This window comes from Oncorhynchus kisutch, linkage group LG2 (genome assembly GCF_002021735.2).
Source record: "Oncorhynchus kisutch isolate 150728-3 linkage group LG2, Okis_V2, whole genome shotgun sequence".
Taxonomy (NCBI): Eukaryota; Metazoa; Chordata; class Actinopteri; order Salmoniformes; family Salmonidae; genus Oncorhynchus; species Oncorhynchus kisutch.
The window spans coordinates 41,806,060-41,833,484 of record NC_034175.2 but is presented as its reverse complement, the minus strand read 5'-3'; the positions used below and the strand labels follow the sequence as shown (position 1 = coordinate 41,833,484).

At 41.9% G+C, this 27,425-nt stretch overlaps 1 protein-coding gene across 5 annotated transcripts in view; it reads right to left on the bottom strand.

Annotated features, from left to right (window-relative positions):
• Positions 1 to 27,425, bottom strand: part of LOC109866085 (protein TANC1) — a 267,888-nt gene that overhangs the window by 31,949 nt on the left and 208,514 nt on the right. For all 5 annotated transcript variants that reach the window (XM_031794472.1, XM_031794469.1, XM_020454642.2 and 2 more), the window contains 6 exons: positions 18,689 to 19,296; positions 13,180 to 13,288; positions 12,337 to 12,459; positions 5,971 to 6,207; positions 4,708 to 4,893; positions 1,190 to 1,268 (listed from right to left, as the gene is read on the bottom strand). In XM_031794472.1, the coding sequence (XP_031650332.1) occupies positions 1,190 to 1,268; positions 4,708 to 4,893; positions 5,971 to 6,207; positions 12,337 to 12,459; positions 13,180 to 13,288; positions 18,689 to 19,296 (1,342 nt within the window). The remainder of the gene's footprint in view (positions 1 to 1,189; positions 1,269 to 4,707; positions 4,894 to 5,970; positions 6,208 to 12,336; positions 12,460 to 13,179; positions 13,289 to 18,688; positions 19,297 to 27,425) is intronic.

Sequence of the window (27,425 nt, the reverse complement as noted above, 5' to 3'; positions counted from 1 at the left end):
TTAGTCTATTTGATGAATATTTTCTTAACTCTTCTTGAACTGCACTGTTGGTTAAGGGCTTGTAAGTAAGCGTTTGATTTGATTTGTGACTCCCATAGGGCGGCGCACAATTGGCCCAGCAGGAAGGCTGGGGTAGGCTGTCATTGTAAATAAGAATTTGTTCTTAACTGACTTGCCTATTTAAATAAAAGTTTAACAAAAATAAATCAACTTGAAAGCTAACAGGAGAACCATGTCGTACTTTCACATCCTATTATACCTCTGTTTCGAAATCAATTATGTAGTCCGTCATTGCAACTGAAATGTCTATAGTAAAACTGTCAAAATTTGAATATGCCTCGTAGGCACGGCCTTTCTCTTCTTTAAGACACACAGAATCCAGTGCTCTGATCAAAGTTCCCATACCGTCATCCTTGTTCAAATCCTCAATGGATATTTCCAGTGTTGTATCTCTCGCTCTTCCCTCGGGTGATAATACCACCGCAAGTGCTTGCTTTTTCTCATCCAGATTAGTAATCCGTGTCCAGATTCCAAGTACATTCTTCCAACTTTCATACGACCTCTTCTCGTCGAAGCGAGGTGGCACATTGTAGTTATTAGCCATCCTCTGCTACCAATGTTAACTTAAAATGACACAATGACTAGGTTCCAGTTTATGGTTGCCATTGTAATCATGCCAGGTCCATCAACAGTGAGACTACCACGCAGGTATAACAATAACAGAGTGATACAGTAGCACCATAATAACATAAATATATGGATACTTAAAACATGAATTTAACAAAACAAGCTTATATTTTGGGTTCTGATGGGGTACGACAGTTGAACTAAACTTCCGAGGCATTAATAAGTTAAGAATCAATGGGTACATATCATTCATTAATAAGTCCAAAGATGGATGTAGCAACTACAGATTGCCTCATTAAGGGAAGAGGACAGGGAAAATTAGACAGGCAGTAAAAATAAAAATGAACAGATATTTGGCTAAATGTGAACAACTACATCCTGCGAAAAGAAAGTGTTATGTTACTGGAAGGAGATAAAATACAGAACATTGGACGAGCGTATACAATTGCAGTAATGCCACTGTAGAAACACTGATATTACACAAAGAAAACAACATATTTGAAAAAAAAATAGAGAGAAAAAAAATGAACAAGAAAATAAGAAAAATCGAGAGAAAACGTACCGGTTTCTCCCCACAGAGTGTCTTGGCCATCAATTTGCACAGCGTGCTCGTTATTCAACGCCAACAAGCCTCTCACAACCTGCCGAACAAGAAACTTTGATTAATGACACAGAATCCAAGCATCAAATATAAAAGCTATGAGTTAGTTCTATGCCGTGCTGGTTATATCGCAGAAATACCGGAGCACCTAAACAACTTCTGCGGGTCACAGCCCCAGCAAATTATGCTTCTCTGGCACATGTTAAATTAATCACTGGACTAGAGTGCGAAGCATGTACTAGTCTCTATAGCCTCTATAGTAGAGATTCTCCATGCTGTGTAGTACAGGCCCAATGGTATTAATATGTCGGTAGTGCTAGTTAGCCCCTTTGTCTGTGCTCTCCTTTACACTCCTCTCTCACTGGGCCCTCCGTGGAGGTGGAGGTCGATAGCCCATCCTATAATACTGTCGACCCACAGCCCTAGTGTATAGGGCTAACAGTATCACAGCCCTTTTAATGTGGAGCTGGCATCAATCAACCCACAGTAGGGATTGACACGGTATTTAGAATATTCAAACAGACGTTAGATTTCGATTACTTGGGATATTATACATTTTTGCAAACAAAATAGGCCTATTTTTGGCTTTGTCAAAATGTTTATTAAATTATCTATGTGACATTGCTACATAGCCTACAAGGACAGACCATAACATTCAACTTTTTAATAAAACAACCGTTTAATGACAGTTTTTATGAGTGTGCCCCATATAAAAGATGCACCGGTAGACTATACACGTTTCACACGTATAACTTGTTGTCATTGAAGCTTGTTGTTATTGTCGCTCAATCAAAGCGGCCGTGTAGCAAGTGAAGTGGGAGATTTCTAATCAATGCAAAATGGAATAAAAATTATGCCATTAAATGAGGAGTAGTAGGCTACAATGATCAACCAACAAGTAGGCTGTGCTTTCATATTAATGGAGTCATTGTAGACAAGTACGGGGAGCGCAATAAAATATAGTCAACACACCGGCCTTTGCTTATCTCTTGCCCATCCCCCACCATTCTGCTAAAACATGCGCGAGCAAGTCTCCATTGAGGTTTCCCCCCAAAATGTTTTCTTTAAAACACATGTATTGGACTCTCCGGATACATGAAAAAATGATATCATTTGAATAGTGAAATCATTTCAAAGGCCCATCCCTAACCCACAGCCCAGTATGCTCCTCTCCTGGGCAGCTAACTGCAAACCACAGGAGGTTGGTGGCACCTTAATTGGGGAGGACGAGCTCGGGCTCGTGATAATGACTGGAGCAGAATTGGTGGAATGGTATCAAATACATCAAACACATGGTTTGAAGCCATTCCATTCGCTCCGTTTCAGCCATTATTATGAGCTGTCCTCCCCTCAGCAGCCTCCGCTGCTGCAGACATACTATGGGATCAATACTGTACACATGGTCGACCTACAGCCTATTTCATAAATGAAACAAGAAGAACGTGCAGCTGATGTTTTCAGTGGAATCACCTTGGTTTCCAAAGCACAGAGGTGAGGTTGTGTTGTGGAGTTGTAAAGGTGAGGGACTGTGTAGGAGAACTCTCCTGTGTACAGTACAGGACTGACCCGTGTGGATAGTGTGGGTGTACAATACATTGTAGTCAGGGTTCATAAACTTTTTGACATGACTTTCCCCTACTTTTAACCACATTTCACATTTCCATGACCAATAATTTGGTGGTGTCTCTACAGTATGTATACATGAAAAAGCAGGCATAAAATGTATGCTTGCTTTTTCATGTATACATACTGTAGAGACACCACCAAAGAAGAGCTCTTAACTAGGTACCAAAGGACATTTTCTCAAAAGTGAATTTACAAGTTTATCAACTTTCAAAGCAGAATTACTTTCCCATTGTTCCTCAAACATGCAGTGTATGATATTTGTGTAGCTTATTTGTGTAGCTTATCCAGTGTAGCTTATCCAATGTAAAAAACAACAATTTTGCTACATAAGACTTGTTTTCGATTTGTGCCGGTCGGATAACTTGTACCAAAACCTCCTGCCGCTGTGGGAATGCCAACTTTCCAATTCAGTGTATGAGCCATTGTTTTACAACCAAAGTGTGTAGCATCAACTGCACCTCTGGCATTTGCCTGTGGCAAGTTTTTAGGACACATACGCAAGTATAAACACACACACAGAAACGCGCGATGACTAATATGTAGATTTGTATGTGATTGATAGAATATATAAAAAGTATGCCTAAATTATTTACATGAGCCAAAATTATGAAACTAATTTCCATGACTTTTCCAAAACGTTTCGGATTTGAATATTTTCCAAAGCTTTTCCATAGGGGTGCGCCGAGTACTTGTGCAAAAAGAGTATCGTAACGGATATGGAGAATTTTCCAAATAAGATTATGACACAAGTATTTTTTATTATTATCCTTGGTCGGAAAAAAAGTTATTTTCTGCTGCCAGCGCACATCTCTCTTTCACTCAAACAGTGTGATGCGCTGTGTGCTCTGAACAACTATTGGCTAGTTCTTTTGTCTGTAAAGAAATGGGCGGGGTATCGGTTGAGCCTGCTGCAACAATTGGATTAGATCAAGTCACTCTCTCTGCTCTCATTTTCCCAGACAGGCTGTTTCACTCACTCATAGTCACTCGTCTCAGGGCACAAGTCTCCACTTCTCCAAACATCCTGTATGAATCAGAATCTGTAGCTAGGCATCATTGTTTGCTAAGGACATATGGTTGTTTCTGTCTGTCTACTTGGTGTTGTTTAGTAGGCCTACTTTGTCTGTCCGTTTAATTATTCCATTGCTGACAATGTCTGTCGTTATGTAGTGACCCAAGCCCATGCTTGCTTGCTATTTTTATTTATTCTCGCCCAGGAATGTTTATTGTTTAATATTGTTATATTTATTGTTTATGTTTATTGTTTATTGTTTAATGTGACAGATCATTCGAAAATAAAATGACAAATGTACATTTATTGTAGAAATGTTGTGGCATAAGTGTCGGGAGATAAAAGATTTGCTCTTCTCGAAAGTGAAAAAAATATATTGGTAAAGCGAATTAGCCTATCTTCATCTAAATCTGTCTGGAATAAATGAAGACAGTATTAGCCATGCATTAGGATATTTATTAGTCTATTTAGTTGATAATTGAAAAGGACTAAGTAAGTAAATCATGTGCATTTTCATCTGTCGGGTCATTTAACAATGTGTGTGAATGGGTGAAGAAACATAACGATGCGCTATGTGATGCAGTCCAAGCAATAGCGCAGTAATACGCACTTGAGGAATTAGCTTTACAACATGTTAAAGCACACTTCCGGGTTTTCCGATGACGAGATAAAACAGATACGATTACTGAGATCGGGCACAACCATACTTTTCCAGGCCTGGAAAACTATTTTCTAATTCCATTACCTTTCTAGGATTTTCATGACCATACAAACCCTGTGCAGTAAACTAGGTGGTTGCAACATGTGCCATTTGGGATTCAACCAGTGTCTTTTGACTGACCTGTGTGTGTCCCATGCTGGAGGCAGCGATCAGAGCCTGCTGGAGGGTCTTGTTCTTCAGACTGCAGTTCTGCTGCTGGCCCTCGGGGGTCCACTCCAGCTCCAAGAGGTACTGGATGATGCCAGGGTGGCCCCTCAGAGCAGCATGGACCAGAGCACATTGACCGCTCTTATCCACATGGTCAACCTGCAACAAAACAACAACAGGGTTTATATGCTGTAATACAATGACATATTTTATTATTTAAATTGTTTGAAATTGAACCTTTATTTAACAAGGCAAGTCAGTTAAGAACAAGTGTCAGATAATGTGGAGATGGGGCTTGTGGAACTTTATGTTGGCAAGGGGAGAAATGTCACCATGGACAATTTCCTAACTTCACTGTCATTGGCGAACAATTATCTTGCAAAGAAAACAAGTCTGGTCGGCACCATGAACAAAGTGAGAACGGAGCTCCCTCAGTCTGCACAAAATAAGGCACCTCCACAGCCATTATACTCCACAACGGTGTTGAAGAATGACAAGACAACGGGAATACAATAAAGAGAAAACCGGAGACTATTATGCACTACAACCAAACAAAGTTACGTCAAAGTGTGTCAAGGAAGTGAAAGTTACAAAAATTGTGTCAACTGTTAGTACAAGGGATAGCAGCTTAATAAAATGCACACAATATAAGCACGAGCTGACAATAATTTTGTTTTTTTACTGCTGTCATATCGACACTTATATTCATTATAACGCCATTATCGCATTTGTGCCGAGTTTCACTATTTATAAAGGCCACTTGGTGCTTATAATGATGTTTAGGCTACTTTCATCATTTGACCGTGCATCTTGTGGTTGCGGTATTTTTATTTTGTTGTTATAAAAATAAGCTGTTACCGTGTTCCAGAACATTAGCAGAACAAGGCATTCCACAAATAAAATTGATTGAACACTTGCATTTTGGCGTTGTTTTGTTTTTACATATAGCCTACAGTAACATAAAAAAATGAAAATGCTATTGAGTTTTTTGAAATCAAATCAAATTTGTATTCTAATGTTACCCAAGGCCTTCATTAACACAACCAAATTATTATTTTTGCGATAGCATATATGAAATATATTAAATACACTGTTAGAATGTTGCAGTCAAAATGACTGCTCATTAGCTTGAAGGTGGGTCCATCGAGGCCCAGCGGTTCTAGTGTTAAGGGAAAAGCTGGGATGATTAGCCCTGATCCTGTAGATGTCTGAGGGTCTAGGGGCAGTAGCACCAACCTTGGCTCCTCTCTTGCAGAGCAGGCTGACTAAACCCAAGTGTCCGGCAGCCGAGGCGAAGCAGAGAGGGCTCATGCCGTTCTCGGACACCACGTCCAAGGTAGCCCCGAACTCCAGCAGCAGGCCAGCCATCTCCTGGTGGCCCAGGTGGGACTGGACACACAGCACCGGGCCGTTGTTCAGCACCTCTGTCCTGTAGTTCACATTGGCCCCGCCTAGCATCAGCAGACGACTCACCTGCAAGAGCAGCACACATTATATACACATGGAATTCAACTGTCTTATCAAATCGTATAAGAAAAACATGAGCATGGAATTAAACATTTTGGCTTCCCTAAACCTGAAAATAGAGGCCTGGTTGGGCTAGCCGTAATGCCGCATCCTTCGGTTGTGATGTGTGGGTTGACTCATAACTCGCAGTCCCCGCAGCTGTATCTGTGGGGTTGCGAGTTTATGGTCATGAAATATTGTATGGATGAAGGGCGGGGTGGGTTGAAGAAGGAGAAAACAATGCCTTAAAAAATCCATAAATGTATCAAATTTGATTTGAAACATGCGCTGAATACAACACCTTACTGTGAAATGCTTACTTACAAGCCCTTACCCAACAATGCAGTTTTAAGAAGGGGGGGGCCATTTTATGAATTTTTCAGCAGTCCCCAAACCGGGGGTAGAAGCTGTTAATAAGGAGCCTTTTGGACCTAGACTTGTGCATTTTATGTCTATAGGCCACATTGAGATTTGCTTTCATTATTTTAGGCCATCTGGCATTCTTGCGTAAGCCTAAGCTTCAGGGCCAAACTGTAGCCTACTTGCCAATTGCCAAATGCTTTTGGGAACGGGCAGAAAAAGTTAACGTCGATCCATGAAGGCAAAAAGGACAATGTCCGAGATTAATTCAATTCAATAAGTGAAAAGCTATGAAATGGAGAGTTGAAAACAAAGAGAAGGGAGGGCCAGAAAAGTAATGTTTGGGAAAGATTTGGTGACGTGGTAAAAGAGGATTATTTTGTGTGATGATTGTGTGGCAATATACATATTCGACAGTCACAAGACGGGGACTTCAAATAGGCCTTTGGTACGTCAAGGGAACTGTAGCCTACTGTTCAGATGGGTTAAATGGAAACTGAAATCTGGACACTGACAGTAGGTCTATAACCTCTCATATAGCCTTCATATTAACTCCTGCAGAATTAAGCCCTTATTGCAGTAAAGTGACACATCAAGCGTACATTTGGACTCTGGAACAGGAGTAGAGAAATATGATTTATTTCTTTCAGCATCTTGAGAGACTGCAAATGCACAGTTAGATACCGTCTGTAGAAGTGCTCTGTTTATCATCAACATAAAAGCTGATAGTATTTCAACCACATAAAATATGCATCCAAGCCGAACTGAAATGTTTACATTTTAGACATTTAGCAGGCGCTCTTACTTTTTCTGAAGAAATCTTATCAGAAACATGTTGGGTCGTTTTCACAGCTTTCTATTTCCTTGCAACCAGTCAAACAGATTTTTGCAACAAAAATAAATAATTAAACGTTATTGCATTTTCTTCTCGATCCCTAAATGTCTTTGCTCTGTAAAAGAAGCAGAGACCACAGAGAAAAATGTACCGATGTCAACTAGATTGAAGCATTCATTCTATCAATTTATGACATTATTCTGGTGAGCAAGGGTTTATTTAGTCTTCTAGGGCAACATATAATGACAGAAGAGAAGCTGCATGTATCTAAGTATAGATAAGTTGACTAACATATAGCCTATCAAAATATTAGAAATTATAAGCAGAAACATATCTAAATCTGTCAAAAAAATCCTGCACCCCCTGTCAAAAAATCGTTCCCCCGTCTCTGACTGTACACTCTTAAAGAAAGGTGCTATCTAGAACCAAAAAGGGTTTTTGACTGTACCCATTGTAGAACCCTTTCAAGAACCCCTTTTGGTTAAAGGTAGAACCCTTCCCACCGAGAGTTCTACATGGAACCCAAAAGAGTTCTACCTGAAACCAAAAAAGGTTCTCTTATGGGGTCAGCCAAAGAACCCTTTTGGAAACCTTTTTTCTAAGAGTGTAGCCTACAGATATTTTCTATATTAGCAGGTTAGAGTCGGGCGCGGTCCTCAGATTTCCACTTCATCACATATAGTTGGGTGGTTGCGGATGGTTTAGCGATTGCGGACAGGATGCGGTTGGACATACAGCTGACCGGCACACCACTATCCTCAGGCACATGTGTATTTTGTCGGCATAGGTTCAAATCTGACCTACTGCTCTTTGACACATCCTTTCTCCATCTTTCCCCACTGTCATCTCTCTCACTATCTAACCTTTAAAAATATTTTTGAAAAAAGAAAATCAAGCATGTAATTCAGCCAAATAGCTAATTTAAAAAAATTATATATATATATATATATATATATATATATATATATCATTTTTTCCTAGCTTTAAACATGACCTTACCACAATTCTCAGATTGTTTTAAACTAAAATCGATTGCACATATAGTCATTTAGAAATGCATTCAACGCAAGAGTACACAGTGGAAATTATCTAGTGTTGCGATAATCAGAGCATATTCTTCTTCTCCTTGATAAGGAATATAATAATTTATGTTTAATCAGACGAGGCGTCAAACCCAGTGAGTGTTAAAAGAAGAGGAAATTGAATTTGCTTTATTTACCGGTGGAACCACAACGGAATAAATTAGCACCAATGATTCTTAGGGGGCATTGGAGGACAAGGAACAACTCTGTCTGTGACTGTCTTCATGAGAGATGTTACACTCAAACAGAATATTTCACACCGGGAAAACGGGGATGATAATGTTTAAGCGTTAACAAAACAACACTCTAAGCGTTATTAAAACCACACCCTAAGCATACTGCTAATGGCAAACAAAAATATATAGTTGTTTTTGCTTAAAGCTACAATACATCATTCCCCACTGATAATTGCCTTGTACGCCTTAGGAGGACTATTTTCTATCTCCTGCCATAATAGACAGAGCAGGGCACGTAGACAGACACAGAGCCAGGCATAATTTAACATAAAAAATGATTTTTCCCACTCTGTCATTAACGTGCCTTCTTGTTTATTAAATTAAAAAGGGCTCTGTAATTATTTAGAATGGCACAGCCTCCTTTTCCCCCACAGAGAGCAGCATCACAGATAGCAGATGGATCAAACTAATGGAAGAGAGTGCAACCTGCATCAATCTATCGGAGCCAGTGAGCATCTTGGTGAGATTTCCAATGAGCTGTTGTTCATCGGTGGCGAGCCCACACTCATCACCGTAAGTGAGTGTTTCCAGGAAACATCACAATGCTTATCATAACACACACTGGGAGCCATCAGTGGAATTAACAAGCACTCAGGGAGGACATTCGAGGTGAGGAGAGTAGATTACAATAATACTACTGTGCTAATACAAATCGCTGGTGGAAAAATGTAATAGGAAAACATTCAGGGAGACACAATGACCAGTGTGTTCAGGCAACATGCATGCGCTCAAGAACATACAGTGGGGTCCGAAATGATTGACACACAGCAATAATGACAGTATAAAAAGATTATCATAAATTAAGTCGTGAAAAGTTTAATATTTGGCCCAATATACCTAGCACGCAATGATTAGATCAAGCTTGTCACTCTACAAACTTGTTAGATTCATTTTTGCAGTTTGTTTCGTGCCTAATAGAAATGAATGGAAAATAATGTATTGTGCAATTTTGGAGTCACATTTATTATAAATAAGAATAGAATAGGCTTCTAAACACTTCTATATTAATGTGGATTCAACCATGATTACAGATAATCCTGAATGAATCGTGAATAATGAGAAATGAGAAAGTTACAGAGGATCAAAGATCATACCCCCAAGGCATGCTAACCTCTCATCATTACCAATAACAGGGGAGGTTAGCATGTAATACAATAACAATATACAGTTCTGAGCATACAATATAGCTCAATATTTGAATTATTTATTTTATACAGTCATTATTGCTCATCAATCATTTTGGACCAGTCTATATGTTCGTGCTGGGGGTAGGTCTAGTGCAGGGGTACTCAACTACTATTTGAGAAGGTCCAGTGACACAAATGTCCTAGGTGGCAAAGGTCCGGATGGATATCGTCCTTTATCAGCGCTGTGGTACAGCCGCAGTAACAAACATAGTCGTCTACGACTTAGGAAACATGTTGTTATATAAAATGTACATTAAATACAGAAAATTAGACTAAGAATTTCAATGAATTACAACTTATTTTTAATGCAAACATGTGCAACATTGCAGAAGAGCAAAAGTGGTTGCATAATTGTCTATGCATAAAGTGCACTGTGAACTTGAATTATAATAAAATGAAGTACATGTTTTCTGGAGAAGAAAGGAGAGTTTAACAAAAATAATAATCTGAATGCACAGAATGTCTCTGTGGGCCATGCAATATTCATGTAGAAGTCACTCTGGGCTTGCATCAATGAGAGAAATTACACTTTCTGTCTCCTGCCAATGCTTTGAACTTAGGCACTAATGGTGTGAGAACAACTCTTGAGACACTAGTGCCGTTGTTCATTGGTGATGTATAGTGGCAGTTTCTTGAGAACGGGGACATCAGCTGCAGGCACCATCTTTCCCCAGAAAGTAACAGGGTCACAGTCACCAGTCTGCTCCTTCAAAGACACATTTTCTTTTAGCTCAATCAACTCCATTTGCAGTGAGGCAACATCTACCAATCTGAAGATCTGTTTTGCTTCTTCTGACAACTTTGTCACATTTGTGACCAAGAAGGGGTTCTGAATGAGCAGCAGCAGTTATCTCCCAACAATGAAGTCATCAAAGCGAGCCTTGAAGTTATCCATCAGCTTCTGGATGAAATCAACATGGTTAGGGAACATCTTTGTCTCCCTGCGTTTGCACCAGAAGATTGGGGAAGTGGACAAGTTCTCCCTGGAGATCATTCTTGAAAAGCTCCAATTTCTTCTGGAAAGCCCGGACTGCTGTTATCATATCACACACTGTGTTGTGCCATCCCTGCAGCTTAACATTCAGTTGATTAAGGTGTGATGTAATGTCTGTCAAAAATGCATCTGTTCCCATCTTCTCCTAATCTTACAAAAACTCAAAAAACTGAGTTGCCTTGTCACTCTTTTGCTCTGATAACAAAGCTTTGATTTCCTCCCCAATGGCCCAAAAGCGTCCAAAACCCTGCCTTTGCTGAGTCATCTGACATTGTTGTGCAGTCGTAAGTCAGCAAAACTGGCATTGGCCTCTGTCAGAATGCCTCGTAGCAAGCAGTGTTGTAGGGATGATGTTGCCCTCAAAAAGTTGATCAGTTTCATCATCGTTGTCATGACCTCAGAATACTATTTCCCCAGACTGGCACACAGGACAGATTGAAGGATGATGCAGTGATATTTTTTATTAGATTTTTTATTTTACCTTTATTTTACTAGGCAAGTCAGTTAAGAACAAATTCTTATTTTCAATGACGGCCTAGGAACAGTGGGTTAACTGCCTGTTCAGGGGCAGAACGACAGATTTTGTACCTTGTCAGCTCGGGGATTTGAACTTGCAACCTTTCGGTTATGTATCTTGATTCATCAGGGTGGTCCTCTTTCAAATTCGTTTGATCTTTTCTCTGAGCTCATCTTTTGTTTACCTTCAAGCAAGGTGTCAGCAACTTCACACATGCATTAATTTACTATCTGAGCATCTGAAAATTGTGTTTTGTGTTTTCCCAAAACCCAAGCTATCCTCAGTGAACACTCCATTGCATGTTGTTGGACTGTCTGGGAATTGACAAGGACTTTGGCGGATATCTCTAATTGGGATTTTAGTTGGTTAATCTTGTTTGTTCTCACCTCCGCATCCAGAGGATACTTCTGATCGAAATGACTATGCCTGGTGTCATAATGGCGCTTAATATTGCTACTTTTCAGGTGGGCGTTGCATCGACAGAGAGAGCGAGAAAGAGAGGTTGCTGAGTTAAAGAGGCCACTGCGCCTGGGTTGATTTTTTAAAGCTGTTAAAAAAAATAATGCTTTGACTTTTATAAAACAAAATGCGATGTTGTCCGGTCCGGATTGACTCGTCTCTGGGTCCGGACCCAGACCACGGTCCGCCAGTTGGTTTTGGCTGGTCTAGTGGTAGTGCTACTGCTTGCAGACTACACATTGCCCCTGGAGGCATGGGTTCAACCCCTGACAGCGCCATTTTGCATTCTATGTCCCTCTCCTCATCTCAATCACTTTTTCACTGTATCTATCAATAAAAATACCCTGAATAAATAAATGAATAGCATATCCTATGTCACAGCAGTGCTCCAGGTGAGGGTCTGGATGTCTAGGGTGGAGGCCTCACCTTGACGTTGGGGGTGTAGAGGTTCCTCAGAGAGGCCAGGGCTGCAGAGAGACCATCAGCGCTGCAGCTGATCCAGAGGGCCTGCAGCACGCTGGAAGACACACCCGTCTTCTTACTCAGACCCTGAGGACAGAGACAGAGACACTAAAACCATGCACACACACCAGGTCAATAAACCAATGATACATACTGTAGATTCACTCCCAGAGCCTTCTCTCACACCCAGAGGGCTTATCCTCTGATGACACTGTCCATATGTACATGTATCTTGATTCATTAATAAACATACGCACTCTAAAATTCACAAAAGGAATGTAATCCGAGTAAGGGTGGGATATACACTATAGGCTTCAGGGGGCATTTGCATCAATAGTCTCAGAGTAGGAGTGGTGATCTAGGATCAGGTCCCGCTCTGTCCATGTCATCTTATTCACTGTGATATAAAAGGCAAAACTGATCATAAATCAGCACTGCCACTGAGACGATTTGTGAATTCTGGCCCAGAACTAAGTAGCTAGTCTCAAGGCCGGACTACCTTGAGGCCCTGGGGCATTATATTGTATATATATATATTTTTTAAATGAAATCAGCTTACTGCTATTTAACACATTTTGCAAAGGTGCAGAGAGAAAAATGTGCAGTTTTATAATGCTATTCTACACATTTTGTCTAAGAAAAACTGTTGCCGTTTTAAAGCAAATTTCGATCAATTCTATACTCTTTGCCATGAGGTAGATATTTGTTGTTGTTGCTGTTTAATAGCTCAAATATAGCTTTAAAGGGGCCCCGGGGATGTGCCCTGCATGCCCGTTCGGTAATCTGGTCCTGGCTAGTCTCTTGTACCTTGAAGATGTGTGCTTTAAGGATATGGTGGCCCAGCTCCATGGTCTGCTGCCGGTTCAGTTTCCCTTCTTGTCGCGACAGCATGAAGGCCATGAGTGCGTGTCCACTCCTGTAGAGGAAACACCAAGACATTTCCCATCAACAACTAAAAGTGTGCAAAGTGTTCGAAAAACAATGTCTAGGGCTTACAGGTGCCGTAGTTATGCCATGGTAGGATGTTCTTACAATGTATCGATGTGAGTGACACATTGTTCATCATCCACTTTCATACTTGGCTGATTGGGGAGTGACGGCTGCTGTTTTTTCATTCCAACTAAAGCTAGTTTAATTTTCCCAGGCAGTCAGAGACAGAATTGAGATTTGTAATTTTCTTATCTTGAGAGATTGGAGAGTGTGTTGTAATCATGGTGCATTATTCTATCCATTACTTCACGTCAGCCTCTCTGTTGGCCGGTCTGATTAAACACTGTTAAACGCTAGTGTCTAGACCCTGTCTAGGCCATGCCTGGCATGGCGCGGCCCGCGAGGAGAGGAGGACAAGCGGTGTAGACTAGAGAATGCAGCCCTTGTGTTAAATGTAACCACCTTCCTCTTCTCACTGAAGCTCTGCTCTCTGGTGTTAATTACCAGAGAACTTCATTAAAAGACCACGCATGACTGACGTTTCAGTTTGAACTTTTTCCGTTAAGGTGTGCTTTCTCTTTTGAATGGGGAAATAACAAGCATTTCTTCTAGCTCTGTGTGTCAGTCCTCATGACAGGTCTTCACTTGCTTTTGTTTTGACAGATTGTGTTGGAGGGGTCTGAGAGGGGGTGTATAGAGGTCAGTGACTGCAGCTTGGAAGAGGTATGCAGAGGTGAGTCAGAACAGAGAGAAAGTAAGGGCAATCATTTTGTGTCCCAAATGGCACCTTATTCCCCATATAGTGCACTACTTTTGACCCCCTATATAGGGAATAGGGTGCCATTTGGGACTTGTCCCTAGTATGATTAGTGTGCACTATGGTAGTCACTAATGAGGGTATGAAGAATCCGAGTCTAATCACAGTCTAAAAAAATCACAGTCTAAAGACACATTAGCCCATTCCACAGGGCAGCAAAACCGCAGGAAACAATGACTTTTTTTGCAGATTGAGATTCCTTGCCAAAATTCATCTAAGATGAAGTGAAACACACAGTAAATTCCTTGATAATATTTAAGATGGGATGCATACACAATATGCAGTAACCACACAAGATTGTACTTGTCCCCCTCCTGATTGGCATTAGCCCATGTCTTCGATCACCAATCTTTGCTACCAAATCATGTGTTTGTTTTCAAAGATTTCTCTTTAAATCTACAATAACAATAAAAAAACAACAAAAAACAATAACACTTCATACTGTGTTGATGCTTTAGGGACCACATAAGTTCTTGTTAGTGATGCACCGATATGACATTTTTGCACGATACCAATATCCAATATTTTCCTTGCCACAAAAAAAAAACGATAACGATAACATTCTATTACAGTGAAACTATATAGCTAGGTGTCATCATCTAAAATAACCGTAATTTATAAGGCAGTTTTTATTTGATTAATGGTGGGCGGAACCATTAATCGTGACGCTAGCCACAATAAGGATTAGGCACAATAGTGGACTTCCAAATAAAAGTATGTCATTGACAGTGACGCAAATGAATAAAAATAGTAGAATTATGCCATAATTGAATAAATCATACTAAACGAGGTAGGAATGTTATAAAATAAACAAAATACATTAATTTGTTATTTTGACAAAAATGTGTTGAAATAACACTTTAGAATTGCATTGGGGGCATACTTATTTCAATAGGTAAACAACAAGTGGCTACCTAGCTAATACTTACTCACAAGGATTCCTAAATCAATGCTAAGAAGAGTGAAAATGACTGCAGTTTCAACTGGTCACTGTTTTCAGATTGGTTGTATTGGTGCTATATTGGTTGTATTGGTGCTAGTTAGGTACCAAGCTAAAGCTAGCTAGCGACCCCAGAAGTTGCGGTTGAACAAATAATGCTTTATTACCAACGCGGTATTGTAAACACATCGTTCGTGGCCGGTGTTTGCTTGTTTGCAGACTTTTGTACAGCTTTGACAGTGCTACTGATAGTAGTGGTGGCGCTTGGCTTGTACGTGCAAATTCAGAACATATAACATTCTATGATAGAAAGGTTTTATTTGACGTGTCAATTAAAATCGTATTTAATGCGTCAAATAGTGTTATTGTCAAATAGTGTTATTTGACGTGTATCTTTTTGGACACGCAAAGACCCAAACGGCGTTCCATAGTATGTCCTGAAGCTAATAGCAGTGACGCTATTACTGTGTAACTCCGGGTAGGGCAACATCTGAACAATAGCGCACTTGGTAACGTTAGTGTGTACCGATGCTCAACCAGTCGCGAAAGCCAACATCACCCACGAGAGAGAAAGGTTGATTGTCAAGGGCAATGAATTCCATTATCTTGGCATTAATTGATTTCGCCTTTGAGTTGTCTCGCTAAAATGTTCTTACTCTTCAAATGAATGATCAACACAGCAGACATTGTGGGCTAGGTTAGGAATGCTGTGTTGCAGGTGTAGCGCAAAATATTATGTGGCGTCATTACGTCATGTACCTACGTTATATAGGTATGTACGTCAGCTTTGACATCAGTTTTTCACATCGGCGTTGAACTAGACATTGGGTCGATACCGATGTTGGCATTTTTAGCTAATATCGTCCGATTCCGATATGTTCACCGATATATCGTGATTCCCTAGTTCTTGTTCTTATAAATGATAGCAACAAGATAGGAATACACTCTTGACAGTCGTAATGCTAACTACTGTATAGTATACATTTGCTACTAAGCCTACAGTTTGCCAACTCAAGAGTATTTTTCTGAGAGAACACCATGTCTAAGAGCAAATTCAGTTCCAACCCAAATGAGTGTTGAATTTCAAATGTCAACATCAGTTGCCAGTAGTGTCTGAACTCCATATAGATGGTTCTTCTATTACACTGAATAGTGTTTATGGAAACATCCTTGCCAGTAAACAACCTCCCTCATCAGACTTGAGCTAAATCAATTTCCCTACACGCAGAGCACTGAAGGAGCCCTACATTTCATCAGTCGACCCCATGTAAGATAATGTGTCAGGGACGGGACCCAGGATGTATGCTGACAACCCCGGTGTTTCTGCCAAACAACATCAGCAGTGTCCCAAATGGTACCCTATTCCCTATTTAGTCCACCATTTTTGACAAGTGCCCATAGGGCTCTGGTCGAAAGTAGTGCACTATATACGGAATAGAGTGCCATTTGGGATGCAGACATCCACTACGCTACTTCTCCTGGCTGCCCATCCATCCCCTCACACAGCAAAGCACATCTTAGCAGCAATAGGAAAAAATATGACTTGTCAGCTTCTGTTTCAGAGTTGAGTTATAAATTCCATAATTTGTTCGCAGCGAAGCACCGTCTTCTCCCTCTTCGCAGATTACATAAGTATCCTGCCCCATGTGTATCGATCAATGGCGGTATACAAACTAGGGAGCAATAACATGTCTGTGATTGAGTGAAAAGGAGTGGATTGATGTAACTTAAAAGGGAACGCGGCGACGCTGTCTTGAATGTTCGATTTCCTCTTCAAGTGAAGAAACAGACAGAGGTCTCCCAGGCAGAGATGAATCACGCACAACTTCTTATTGATGGTAATTTCCCCCCTCTTTACTGCACAAACAACCATTCAATACTGTCTTGTGCTTGTTTGCTCCTTAAACAAAATGGTCTCCCTCGGTATTTACATTTTTAAAAGCGTCTGAAGATCAGAATATGCAGCTCTAAACAAGGCACTGTAATTATTTCTCCTCCTTCTGAGTGCTCTCCTTCTGAGTGCTAGAAGAAATGCCAAAGTGAGCCATCTCTCCTAGGCAACCACACATTTCACTCATGGTTAGAGAGGCTCATGCAGCGCAAAACATCTCCTTCGCATACATTTGATCAGGCTGATGATTGTGGCCTTAGGAATGTTGTCCCAGTCCTCTTCAATGGCTGTGCAAAGTTTTTGGATATTGGCAGGAACTGGAACATGTTGTCGCACATGTCGATCCAGAGCATCCCAAACATGCTCAATGGGTGACATTTCTGGTGAGTATGCAGGCCATGGAAGAACTGGGACATTTTCAGCTTCCAGGAATTATGTACAGATCCCTTGCGACATGGGGTCATGCATTATCATGCTGAATCATGAGATGATGGCGGCGCATGAATGGCATGACAACGGGCCTCAGGATCTCGTCACGGTATCTCTTCTAATTTATTCCATTCTGCCAGTATGGGGCACTCTGTTCACAACTTTGACATCAGCAAACCGCTCGCCCACATAACACTTCTCCAACGTGCCAGTGGTCATCAAAGTTGAGCATTTACCCACTGAAGTCGGTTACGACGCCAAACTGCAGTCAGGTCAATGCCCTGGTGAGGACGACGAGCACGCAGATGAGCTTCCCTGAGACAGTTTCTGACAGTTTGTGCAGAAATTCTTCAGTTGTGCAAACCCAGTTTCATCAGCTGTCCGGGTGGCTGGTCTCAGACAATCCCGCAGGTGAAGAAGCCGGATGTGGAGGTCCTGGGCTGGCGTGGTTACACATTGTCTGCGGTTGTGAAGTCGGTTGGACATACTGCCAAATTCTCTGAAACGACGTTGGAGGCAGCTTAGGGTAGAGAAATTAACATTATCTGGCAACAGCTCTGGTGGACATTCCTGTAGTCAGCATGACAATTGTACGCTCCCACAAAACTCGAGACAACTGTGGCATTATGTTGTGTGACAAAACTGCACATTTTAGAATGGCCTTTTATTGTCCCCAGCACAAGGTACACCTGTGTAATAATCAGCTTCTTGATATGCCACACCTGTCAGGTCGATGGATTATCTTGGCAAAGGAGAAATGTGTGCATTTGAGAGAAATACGCTTTTTGTGCCTATGGAAATGACATGGGATCTTTTATTTCAGCTCATAAAACATGGGACCAACACTTTACATGTTGCGTTTCAAATAAACTTTGAAAAAACGAAGAAAAAAAACTTAAATGGAGACTTCCTTGCAGAGATCAGGAGAGAGCTGGTGTGCTGCACTCTGCTTGTTTCAGCAGAATGTGGGGGAGGGGCGGGAGAGGAACAGGGAACAGTGTGTGTGACAGTCTATGTGTGTGGCAGGAGGGAGAGAAAGTAGGCAAACCAACTCGCGCTAGTTAGACAAATGTGTTGCTGCCATAGGTTATCTATGGTAGTGCCTATCTTGACTGCATCAAATCTTTGCAAAGAAGCTAGCTAGCGACAGTAGCGAGTAAAGTTAGCCAGCTAGCTACGGTAGTAAGGCTAATTGAGGCTATTTTGCAGTGCTCCCTAACTCACTGATTGGGCTTGAGTTCATCTAACTCTCTAATTGGGCTTAAGTTCACCTAACTAACCAGGGTAGATTTGAGTTAGCCTAGCTCACCTGGGGTCACAGAGGAAGTTGGTGCTCTCTCCGTCTGCCCTCCACACCAACCACTCTCTGAAGGATGGGTGGCAGAACATGCGCGTCTTGTCCCGCCGCTTGATGAGGAAACAGGACAACGTCTCCATGTGCTGCTGGAAGTCGTCCCAGGGCAGCTCGCTGTGCACGGTACCCGCATTGATGGCCTGGAACAGCTGCTCGTCCATCATCGGGTGGAGAGACGCCAGCGCTACATTCAGGATGGGCAGCGAGCGCTCGAACGCCGACTGAGTCATGAACTTCATGTTGCACTGCAGCAGGTAGAGCTCGGCCAGCGACACGGGCACTACCTTGTAACTAGCGCTCTTGATCACCAGGTGGCCCCTCTCGAACAGGTCCAGGGTCAGTTTGAGGTACAGATAGGAGCCCTGGCTGCGGGCGATCAGGTGGCTGCTCACCTTGCCCACAATGATGGGGTCGGCCTTGCCATTGAGGGAGATGTTGTTCATGATGTCTTTGCTGCCGTTGATGCGGTACTGGATGTAGGCATTGAGGTCCGTGTTGATTTCCTTGTTCTCTGGGAAATCATCTAGGGAGATCTTGGAGAAGGGGAGGAGGCTGGTGACTTCCTATGGAAGACACAAGGATATTGTCATTAGATTTGCTACCGCACTTTAATATTATATTGTTACATTATATCGTTATTATATTATAAATATATGTTCTCCAGTACCATCACCCACACAAAAAAGATGTATATGTAAATGAGAGTGGGTAAAACAATAAATCAACAATATAATTTACAATTAAGTGTATGCCCAGAATTCCAAATTCCTATTCCATAACGGTTTCCACACCACAGAAACCACCGCAAAATGAAGAGCTTAATGGACAATCTTCCACTCTCCATGAAGGCTATATCATGTGTGGTTCCTCCAGCTTTTCTTATCAGCCCAAGGTCAGTAAGCACAGGGGGCTAGCTGGAACTGACACTGAGCACTAAGCTATCGGACTGCCGCAGTCACTCGCCGATGTGTTTGCAAACAAAGGCTTTGGGAGCTGGGAGGTGATAGAGCTGGAGAGAGCAGGAGATGGGGCCATTGGGGAGACTTTTAGTTGGCACGCTGTGGACACAACCCACACTTCAATCTCACTCCTCAGGGTGGGAGAAATCAATCCACCTTAATCCTGCTGCAATCCCCCTGCCTTTCTGGAGAGGATAGAGAAGTAATGCAGCCCAGAGATAACACCTTCTTCTCAGAAAGAGAGTGAGAGGGGGAGAAGAGATAGAGGGAGAGGCAGACACAGCGAAAGTGAGCAAGAGAGCGAGAGAAAAGAGAAAAAAACATACTGAATAATACACAGACTGGCCATGGTTTCTGCGCAACACCTCACCTAAGAACATCTCACACTTATTAGTCTGTAGTGTTAACCATTGTGAGCGACCTTGCCCCAAGATCTTGTTTAGACTTTGGATGTGTGAGCATGAGGTAACACTCACACATTCATCTGGCTCTAGTCTCCACTTATCCTACCTACTTCATGAGAGAACCTAGGTTTGCAAAATTTCAGTAACTTCCCAGGTTTAAAAAAAAATATACAGGTTTCTTTTTTGGAATGATGGATCAACATATTTTGACATGACATGTAGCCTAATCCCAACCCAACCCAGAAAGATCCATGAACATGAACATGAGAAATCCTCTCTCTGGTCCAGGGATCCTAACACTCAATTTAGAACATACTTGATACCTCGTCCCAAAAAATATGATTAGTGTGATTTCCCCCAGTTGTTTTTTTTCTTCAGATTTTCGCTCTAGAAATCTTTTTTTTTTTTACGACTAATGCTTAAACCACATCAGGGGATCCTTGTTGAGGTCTGAGAAAAAATAGAGAAATGTAGTTTTTTTTGTGTACACCAGCCAGACAGTTGTGTTTGGCTAGAGGTGCTCTTGTAGTGCACTTGTGATGGAGTTTTCAAAACAAATGGCCATTGGATTGATGCAAATAATCATGATTCTGCCAGGTAGGCATAGGCTACTTTGTAGTTAGCTTCAATTGCCTTTCCATCTACCCGAAAACGGTTAGGCTATCATTAGCATCGCTACCGGCTACACAAATGGTAGACATATTGGTACTACGTGCACTGCACACAGCAGGGCTTGACAATCAGGTAGACTTGCCAGCAAATGAAAGCTACTGGCCCGAATGAAAAAAATACGGTCCCAGGTCAAGATCTGTCAGGAAAGTGAATGATGCGTGCATCATTTCAATAGCAGGGGATTTTATATTTCATTTGCAGTTTGAGCAAGTAGCCTATACAGGGTTCATATAGACATTGGCAAGTCAAATTCAATTACTTTTCAAGCACTTAATTGTAATTTTCAAGGACCTACATGTTATACTTAATTGTTGTAACACCCTATAGAAAAAAACTCCCCCCAAAATGTATGCAAAAAGGATGCATTACCACTTTAAAAATTCATTTTAGGCCTACCCAATGGCATTTGCATTGACCTTTACATTTTTTGACATTCTAAAATATGTCAGAAGAATGTGGGCATTGCCTGGCTAAATAGACAGCATGCTCCAGACACAAACACACTAATGAAGTCTGTCCACGTGGTAGCTCGTCAGTCTCGCCTTTTGAGTTTTTATATGTTTTAAAACAAGAAAGCAACCTAAATCCGGGTTCCCTTTGTAATGGAAAACCAAGTTGAAGAAAACAATCGATGTTGTCTTGCTCATAATGACTACACATTGTTTTACTGCAATGAGCGCAACAGACTACTAGCACAACACCCTTCCATTGAAAGGGCGGGAACAAACAAAAGCAGCTACCATAATTACAGAATAATTATATCGGAGCATTATAACGTCTAAATCGGCAAACCATAACTTTAAGGACTTTTCAAGGAACAAATAGCCTAAGGAAATGTCTGATTGTCACGATCGTCATAAGCATACTCAGACCAAAGTGCAGTGCGATATGGGTTCCACATGTTTATTCAATCAAATGCACAAAAACAATAAAGAATAACCAAAACTTGACGTTCTGGAGTGCTCACAGGCAATAACACAAAAACTAGATCCCACAAAAACACAGTGGGGAAATGGCTGCCTTAAATATGATCCCCAATCAGAGACAACGATAAACAGCTGCCTCTGATTGGGAAACATACCAGGCCAACATAGAAACAAAACAACCTAGATAGGAACACCCCCCCCCCCTAGTCACACCCGACCTAACCAAAATAGAGAATAAAAAGGCTCTCTATGGTCAGGGCGTGACACTGATGTTCAAGGTAGGCATTTCGATGATGACTGAATTACGCATTGCAAATATTCCACCAAAACGTTAAACTTTTTGAATAACTGATTTGCATACCCATTCTTGCCTTAGCATTTACTGGTAGAAATCATAACTTGGAGCATCTTTCCTACTGCTTTCCCTACCTCTACTACCGCTGTTGGTCTTCGGTGAGTTGCTCTATGCAACAACCAGCTGTTTGAGACCTGCTTGCTTTCTCTGCTCGACAGGGTATTTATAGGCTATATGTTTGCAGTGCGCATGTGATGAATAATCAACATATCAAAATTATATAGCCTAGATTAAAAATAGCGCAGACAGAGATGGTCGCCTTGCTTCAGGTCCTTAGGAAACTACGCAGTTATTTGTTGTTTTTTGGTATTATTTCTTATATTGTTAGCCCAGAAAATCTCAAGTGTTATTACATACAGCCGGGAAGAACTATTGAATATAAAAGCGATGTCAACTTACAACATTACGACCAGGAATACGTCTTTCCTGAAGCGGATCCTTTGTTCGGAACTCCACCCTGGGCATGGGATCTTATCCCATAGGCCGACCCAAAACAACGCGGTCACCGCAGGAGAGGCAGACGGAGCGGCCTACTGGTCAGACTCAGAAGGCGAGCACACCATCTACCATCTATCTCTAGATAACAAGGTGGACGAAATTAGGGCACAAGTTGCCTTCCAAAGAGACATCAGAGATTGTAACATTCTCTGTTTCATGGAAACATGGCTCACACGGGATATGTTGTCAGAGTTGGTACAGCCACCCGGTTTCTTCAAGCATCGCGCCGACAGCAACAAACTCTGGTAAGAAGGGCGGGGGTGTATGCATTATGATTAACGACTCATGGTGTAAACAACATACAGGAACTCAAGTGCTTTTGTTCACCTGACCTAGAATTCCTTACAATCAAATGCCGACCGCATTATCTTCCAAGAGAATTCTCTTTGATTATAGTCACAGTCATGTATATCCACCCCTCCCCCAAAGCAGATACCTCGTCGGCTCTGAAAAAACTTCACTGGACTCTATGGAAACTGGAAACCATACACCCTGAGGCTGCATTAATTGTAGCGTTTGGATTTTAACAAAGCTAACCTGAGAACAAGACTTCCTAAATTCTATCAGCATATTGAATTCGCGACACGGGCTGGTAGCTTTCTGGATCATTGCTACTCTAACTTCCGTGATGCATACAAAGCCCTCCTCCGCCCTGCCTTCTGGCTATTCTGACCATGACTCCATTTGGTTGCTCCGAGCCTATAGACAGAAAATAAAACAGGAAACGCCTGTGCTCAGGTCTGTCCAACGCTGGTCTAACCAATCAGATTCCACGCTTCAAGATTGTTTCAATCACGTGGACTGGGATATGTTCCGGATAGCCTCAGACAACAACATTGATGTATACGCTGACTCGGTGAGCGAGTTTATTAGCAAGTGCATCGGAGATGTCGTACCCACTGTGACTATTAAAACCTTTCCTAACCAGAAACCGTAGATTGATGGCAGCATTCGCGCAAAACTAAAAGCGCGAACCACCGCTTTAAATCATGGCAAGGCAACCTGAAACATGACCGAATACAAGCAGTGCAGCTATTTCCTCCGTAAGGCAATCAGACAAGCAAAGCGTCAGTATAGAGACAAAGTAGAGTCACAATGCAATGGTTCAAACACGAGACGTATGTGGCAGGGTCTACAGTCAATCGTGGATTACAAAAAGAAAACCAACCCCGTCGGGGACATCGACTTCTTGCTCCCAGACAAATTAAACAACTTCTTTGCTCGCTTTGAGAACAATACAGTGCCACTGACACGGCCCGCTACCAAAGCCTGTGGACTCTCCTTCTCCGTGGCCAACGTGAGTGAAACATTTAAATGTGTTAACCCTCGCAAGGCTGCCGGCCCCGGGCATCCCTAGCCGTGTCCTCAGGGCATGCGCAGACCAGCTGGCTGGTGTGTTTATGGACATATTCAATCAATCCCTATCCCAGTCTGTTGTCCCCACATGCTTCAAGATGGCCACCATTGTTCCTGTTCCCAAGAAAGCAAAGGTAACTGAACTAAATGACTATTGCCCCGTTGTGCTTTGAGAGACTAGTCAAAGATCATATCACCTCCACCCTACTTGATACTCTAGACCCACTCCAATTTGCTTACCTCTCCAATAGGTCCACTGACGGCACAATCGCCATCACACTGCCCTATCCCATCTGGACAAGAGGAATACCTATGTATGAATGCTGTTCATTGACTACAGCTCAGCATTTAACACCATAGGACCCTGTAAACTCGTCATTCTGAGATTCTGTGTCTCGACCCCGCCCTGTGCAACTGGGTCCTGGACTTTCTGATGGGACGTCCCCAGGTGGTGAAGGTAGGAAACAACATCTCCATCCCGCTGATCCTCAACACTGGGGTCCCACAAGGGTGTGTTCTCAGCCCTCTCCTGTACTCCCTGTTCACCCATGACTGCGTGGCCATGCATGCTTCCAACTCAATCATCAAGTTTGCAGACGGCATTACAGTGGTAGGCTTGATTAACAACAACGATGAGACGGCCTACAGGGAGGTGAGGGCCCTCAGAATCTGGTGTCAGGAAAACAACCTCTCACTCAACGTAAACAAAACAAAAGAGATGATCGTGGAATTCAGGAAACAGCAGAGGGAGCACCCACCCCCTCCCATCCACATCGATGGGACTTAAGTGGAGAAGGTGGAAAGTTTTAAGTTCCTCGGCGTACACATCACAGACAAACTGAAATGGTCCACCCACACAGACAGTGGTGTGAAGAATGCGCAGCAGCGCCTCTTCAACCTCAGGAAGCTGAAGAAATTTGGCTTGTCACATAAAACACAAACTTTTACAGATGCACAATCGAGAGCATCCTGTCGGGCTGTATCACCGCCTGGTACGGCAACTGCACAGCCCTCAACCGCAAGGCTTTCCAGACAGTAGTGCGGTCTGCACAACGCATCACCGGGGGAAAACTACCTGCCCTCCAGAACACCTACAGCACCCGATGTCACAGGAAGGCCAAAAAGATCATCGACAACAACCACCCGAGCCACTGCCTGTTCCCCCCGCTATCATCCGGAAGGCGAGGTCAGTACAGGTGCATCAAAGCTGGGACCGAGAGACTGAAAAACAGCTTCCATCTCAAGCCCATCAGACCGTTAAACAGCCATCACTAACATAGAGAGGCTGCTGCCAAAATACAGACTCAAATCTCTGGCCACTTTAACAAATGGTCTTAATAAGGTATCACTAATCACTTTAAATAACGCCACTTTAATAATGTTTACATACCCTACATTACTCATCTCATATGTATATACTGCTCTATACCATCTACTGCATCTTGCCTATGCCGTTCGGCACATCCATATATTTATATATACATAATCTTATTCACCCTTTACATTTGTGTGTATAAGGTAGTTGTTGTGACGATTTGTTACGATTACTTGTTAGATATTTTTTTTTTTTTTTTTTTTTTTTTTGTCGGACCTAGAAGCACAAGCATTTAGCTACACTCACATTAACATTTGCATGTGACCAATACAATTTGATTTGATATTCCTGTGCCATTGTTGCCTCTTCCGAAAGTTTGTTTATTTGTGGTCAACTGCACATTACTCTTTGAATAAATACTGAAGAAAAAGCAAAAACACATTGTGATCCAAAAACTAACGTGACCAGGTACACTTTTTTCACTGGCACCCTTGCAACCGATTAAAAATGTGTTGCACTGTCAAGTCAAACGGTTGCAAATGCGACTGTTTTGATCGCAGTATCGAACCCTGCACATCACAGAATCACCCACACCATGCAAGGATTAACCAAAACGGAGGAGGAAATAAAAAAATAACAGAATACAAAATCAGGATAATCCCCATTACCCCTTCAATTCTCCAGTGGCAAGAAAAACAAAACAGAACAGCATAGATCTAACAAATGAGTGCAGCCTCTGCATACTGATGGATGGTTGTGCCCATGGCCAGAGTGGCTGAGAGAGCAATAATGACTAGAGCTGGTACAGATATGGTTGTCAGTCAGCTGCCACATTATCCCAAGGCCCAGGATTAATCTCAATTGCACTCCTTGCATCCTCTCCCCTCTCCTCCTGCAAACCTATTGGAGGGAAAGCCAGAGGTCCCTCCCATCTGACCTTCTCCTCCAATAGGTTTTGAGAAGGAGGCGAGGAGAGGACGCGCGGAGTATGAAATTGAGATTCTCTGACAGTCTACAGGCTACAGCCTAGCTCTGTCCATTAGACATCAGACTCTGCAAAGAAGTGACACCAGGATCTGCATCTCAAATGGCGCCCTAGTCCCTATGTAGTCAGAGGTCTGGTCAAAAGTAGTGCACTACATAGGGAACAGGGAATTTGGAACACCCCAGCTCAGCTCATCTCCTCCATTGTTAGACTCAGTGTCAATTTCAGTCAGTGGCTGTCTGCATGTTCCATTGTCATGCTGTCTTGTTTAACGGGTAACTGTTATTTCTCTCACTCTCTCCACTACTGTTCTCGATGCTCTCGACAGAAATGACACTTTGTAGAGGATAGTGTATGACAACAAGAAACGCTTCGTAAAGCAGTTAATCTTTTACACTTGTCAGGATCTGCCAGTGCTTGTGTCATTCAGTGAGAGAGGTATCAAATACTGATACCCAGACTTACCCATGGAGGTTGTAAAAGTATCTTAAAATCTCTTGAAGCTAGGGGGCACTATTGTTATGTTTGGAAAAATAACTTTCCCAAAATAAACGTCCTATTTCTCAGGACCAGATGCTATAATATGCATATAATTGACAGATTAGGATAGAAAACACTCTAAAGTTTCCAAAACTGTCAAAAGATTGTCTGTGAGTATAACAGAACTGATTTTGCGAAACCCCGAAAAAAATCTAACCAGGAAGTGGCCTCTATTTTGAAAACTCCATGTTCCATAGCCTCCCTTTGATCCATTTAAAGGGATATCAACCAGAGTCCTTTTCCTATTGCTTCCTCAAGGTGTCAACAGTCTTCAGACATAGTTTCAGGCTTTTATTTTGAAAAATGAGCCAGAAAGATAATATCGCGTCAGGTGGTCACATGAGTTTTGCTCGCGCAACATAGTTTGGACAGCTATTGTTTTTCCCTCTCCTACTGATAAAGACATTTGCAGTTGATATATTATCAATTATATATTTTTAAAACAACCTGAGCATTGATTATAAAAAAAGTTTGACATGTTTCTGTGGACATTACGGATATTATTTGGAATTTTCGTCTGTGTTGTCGTGACTGCTCTTTCCTGTGGATTTCTGAACATAGCGCGATAACGGAGGTATTTTGGATATAAAAATAATCTTTATGGAACAAAAGGAACATTATTGTGTAACTGGGAGTCTCGTGAGTGAAAACATCCGAAGATCAAAGGTAAACTATACATTTT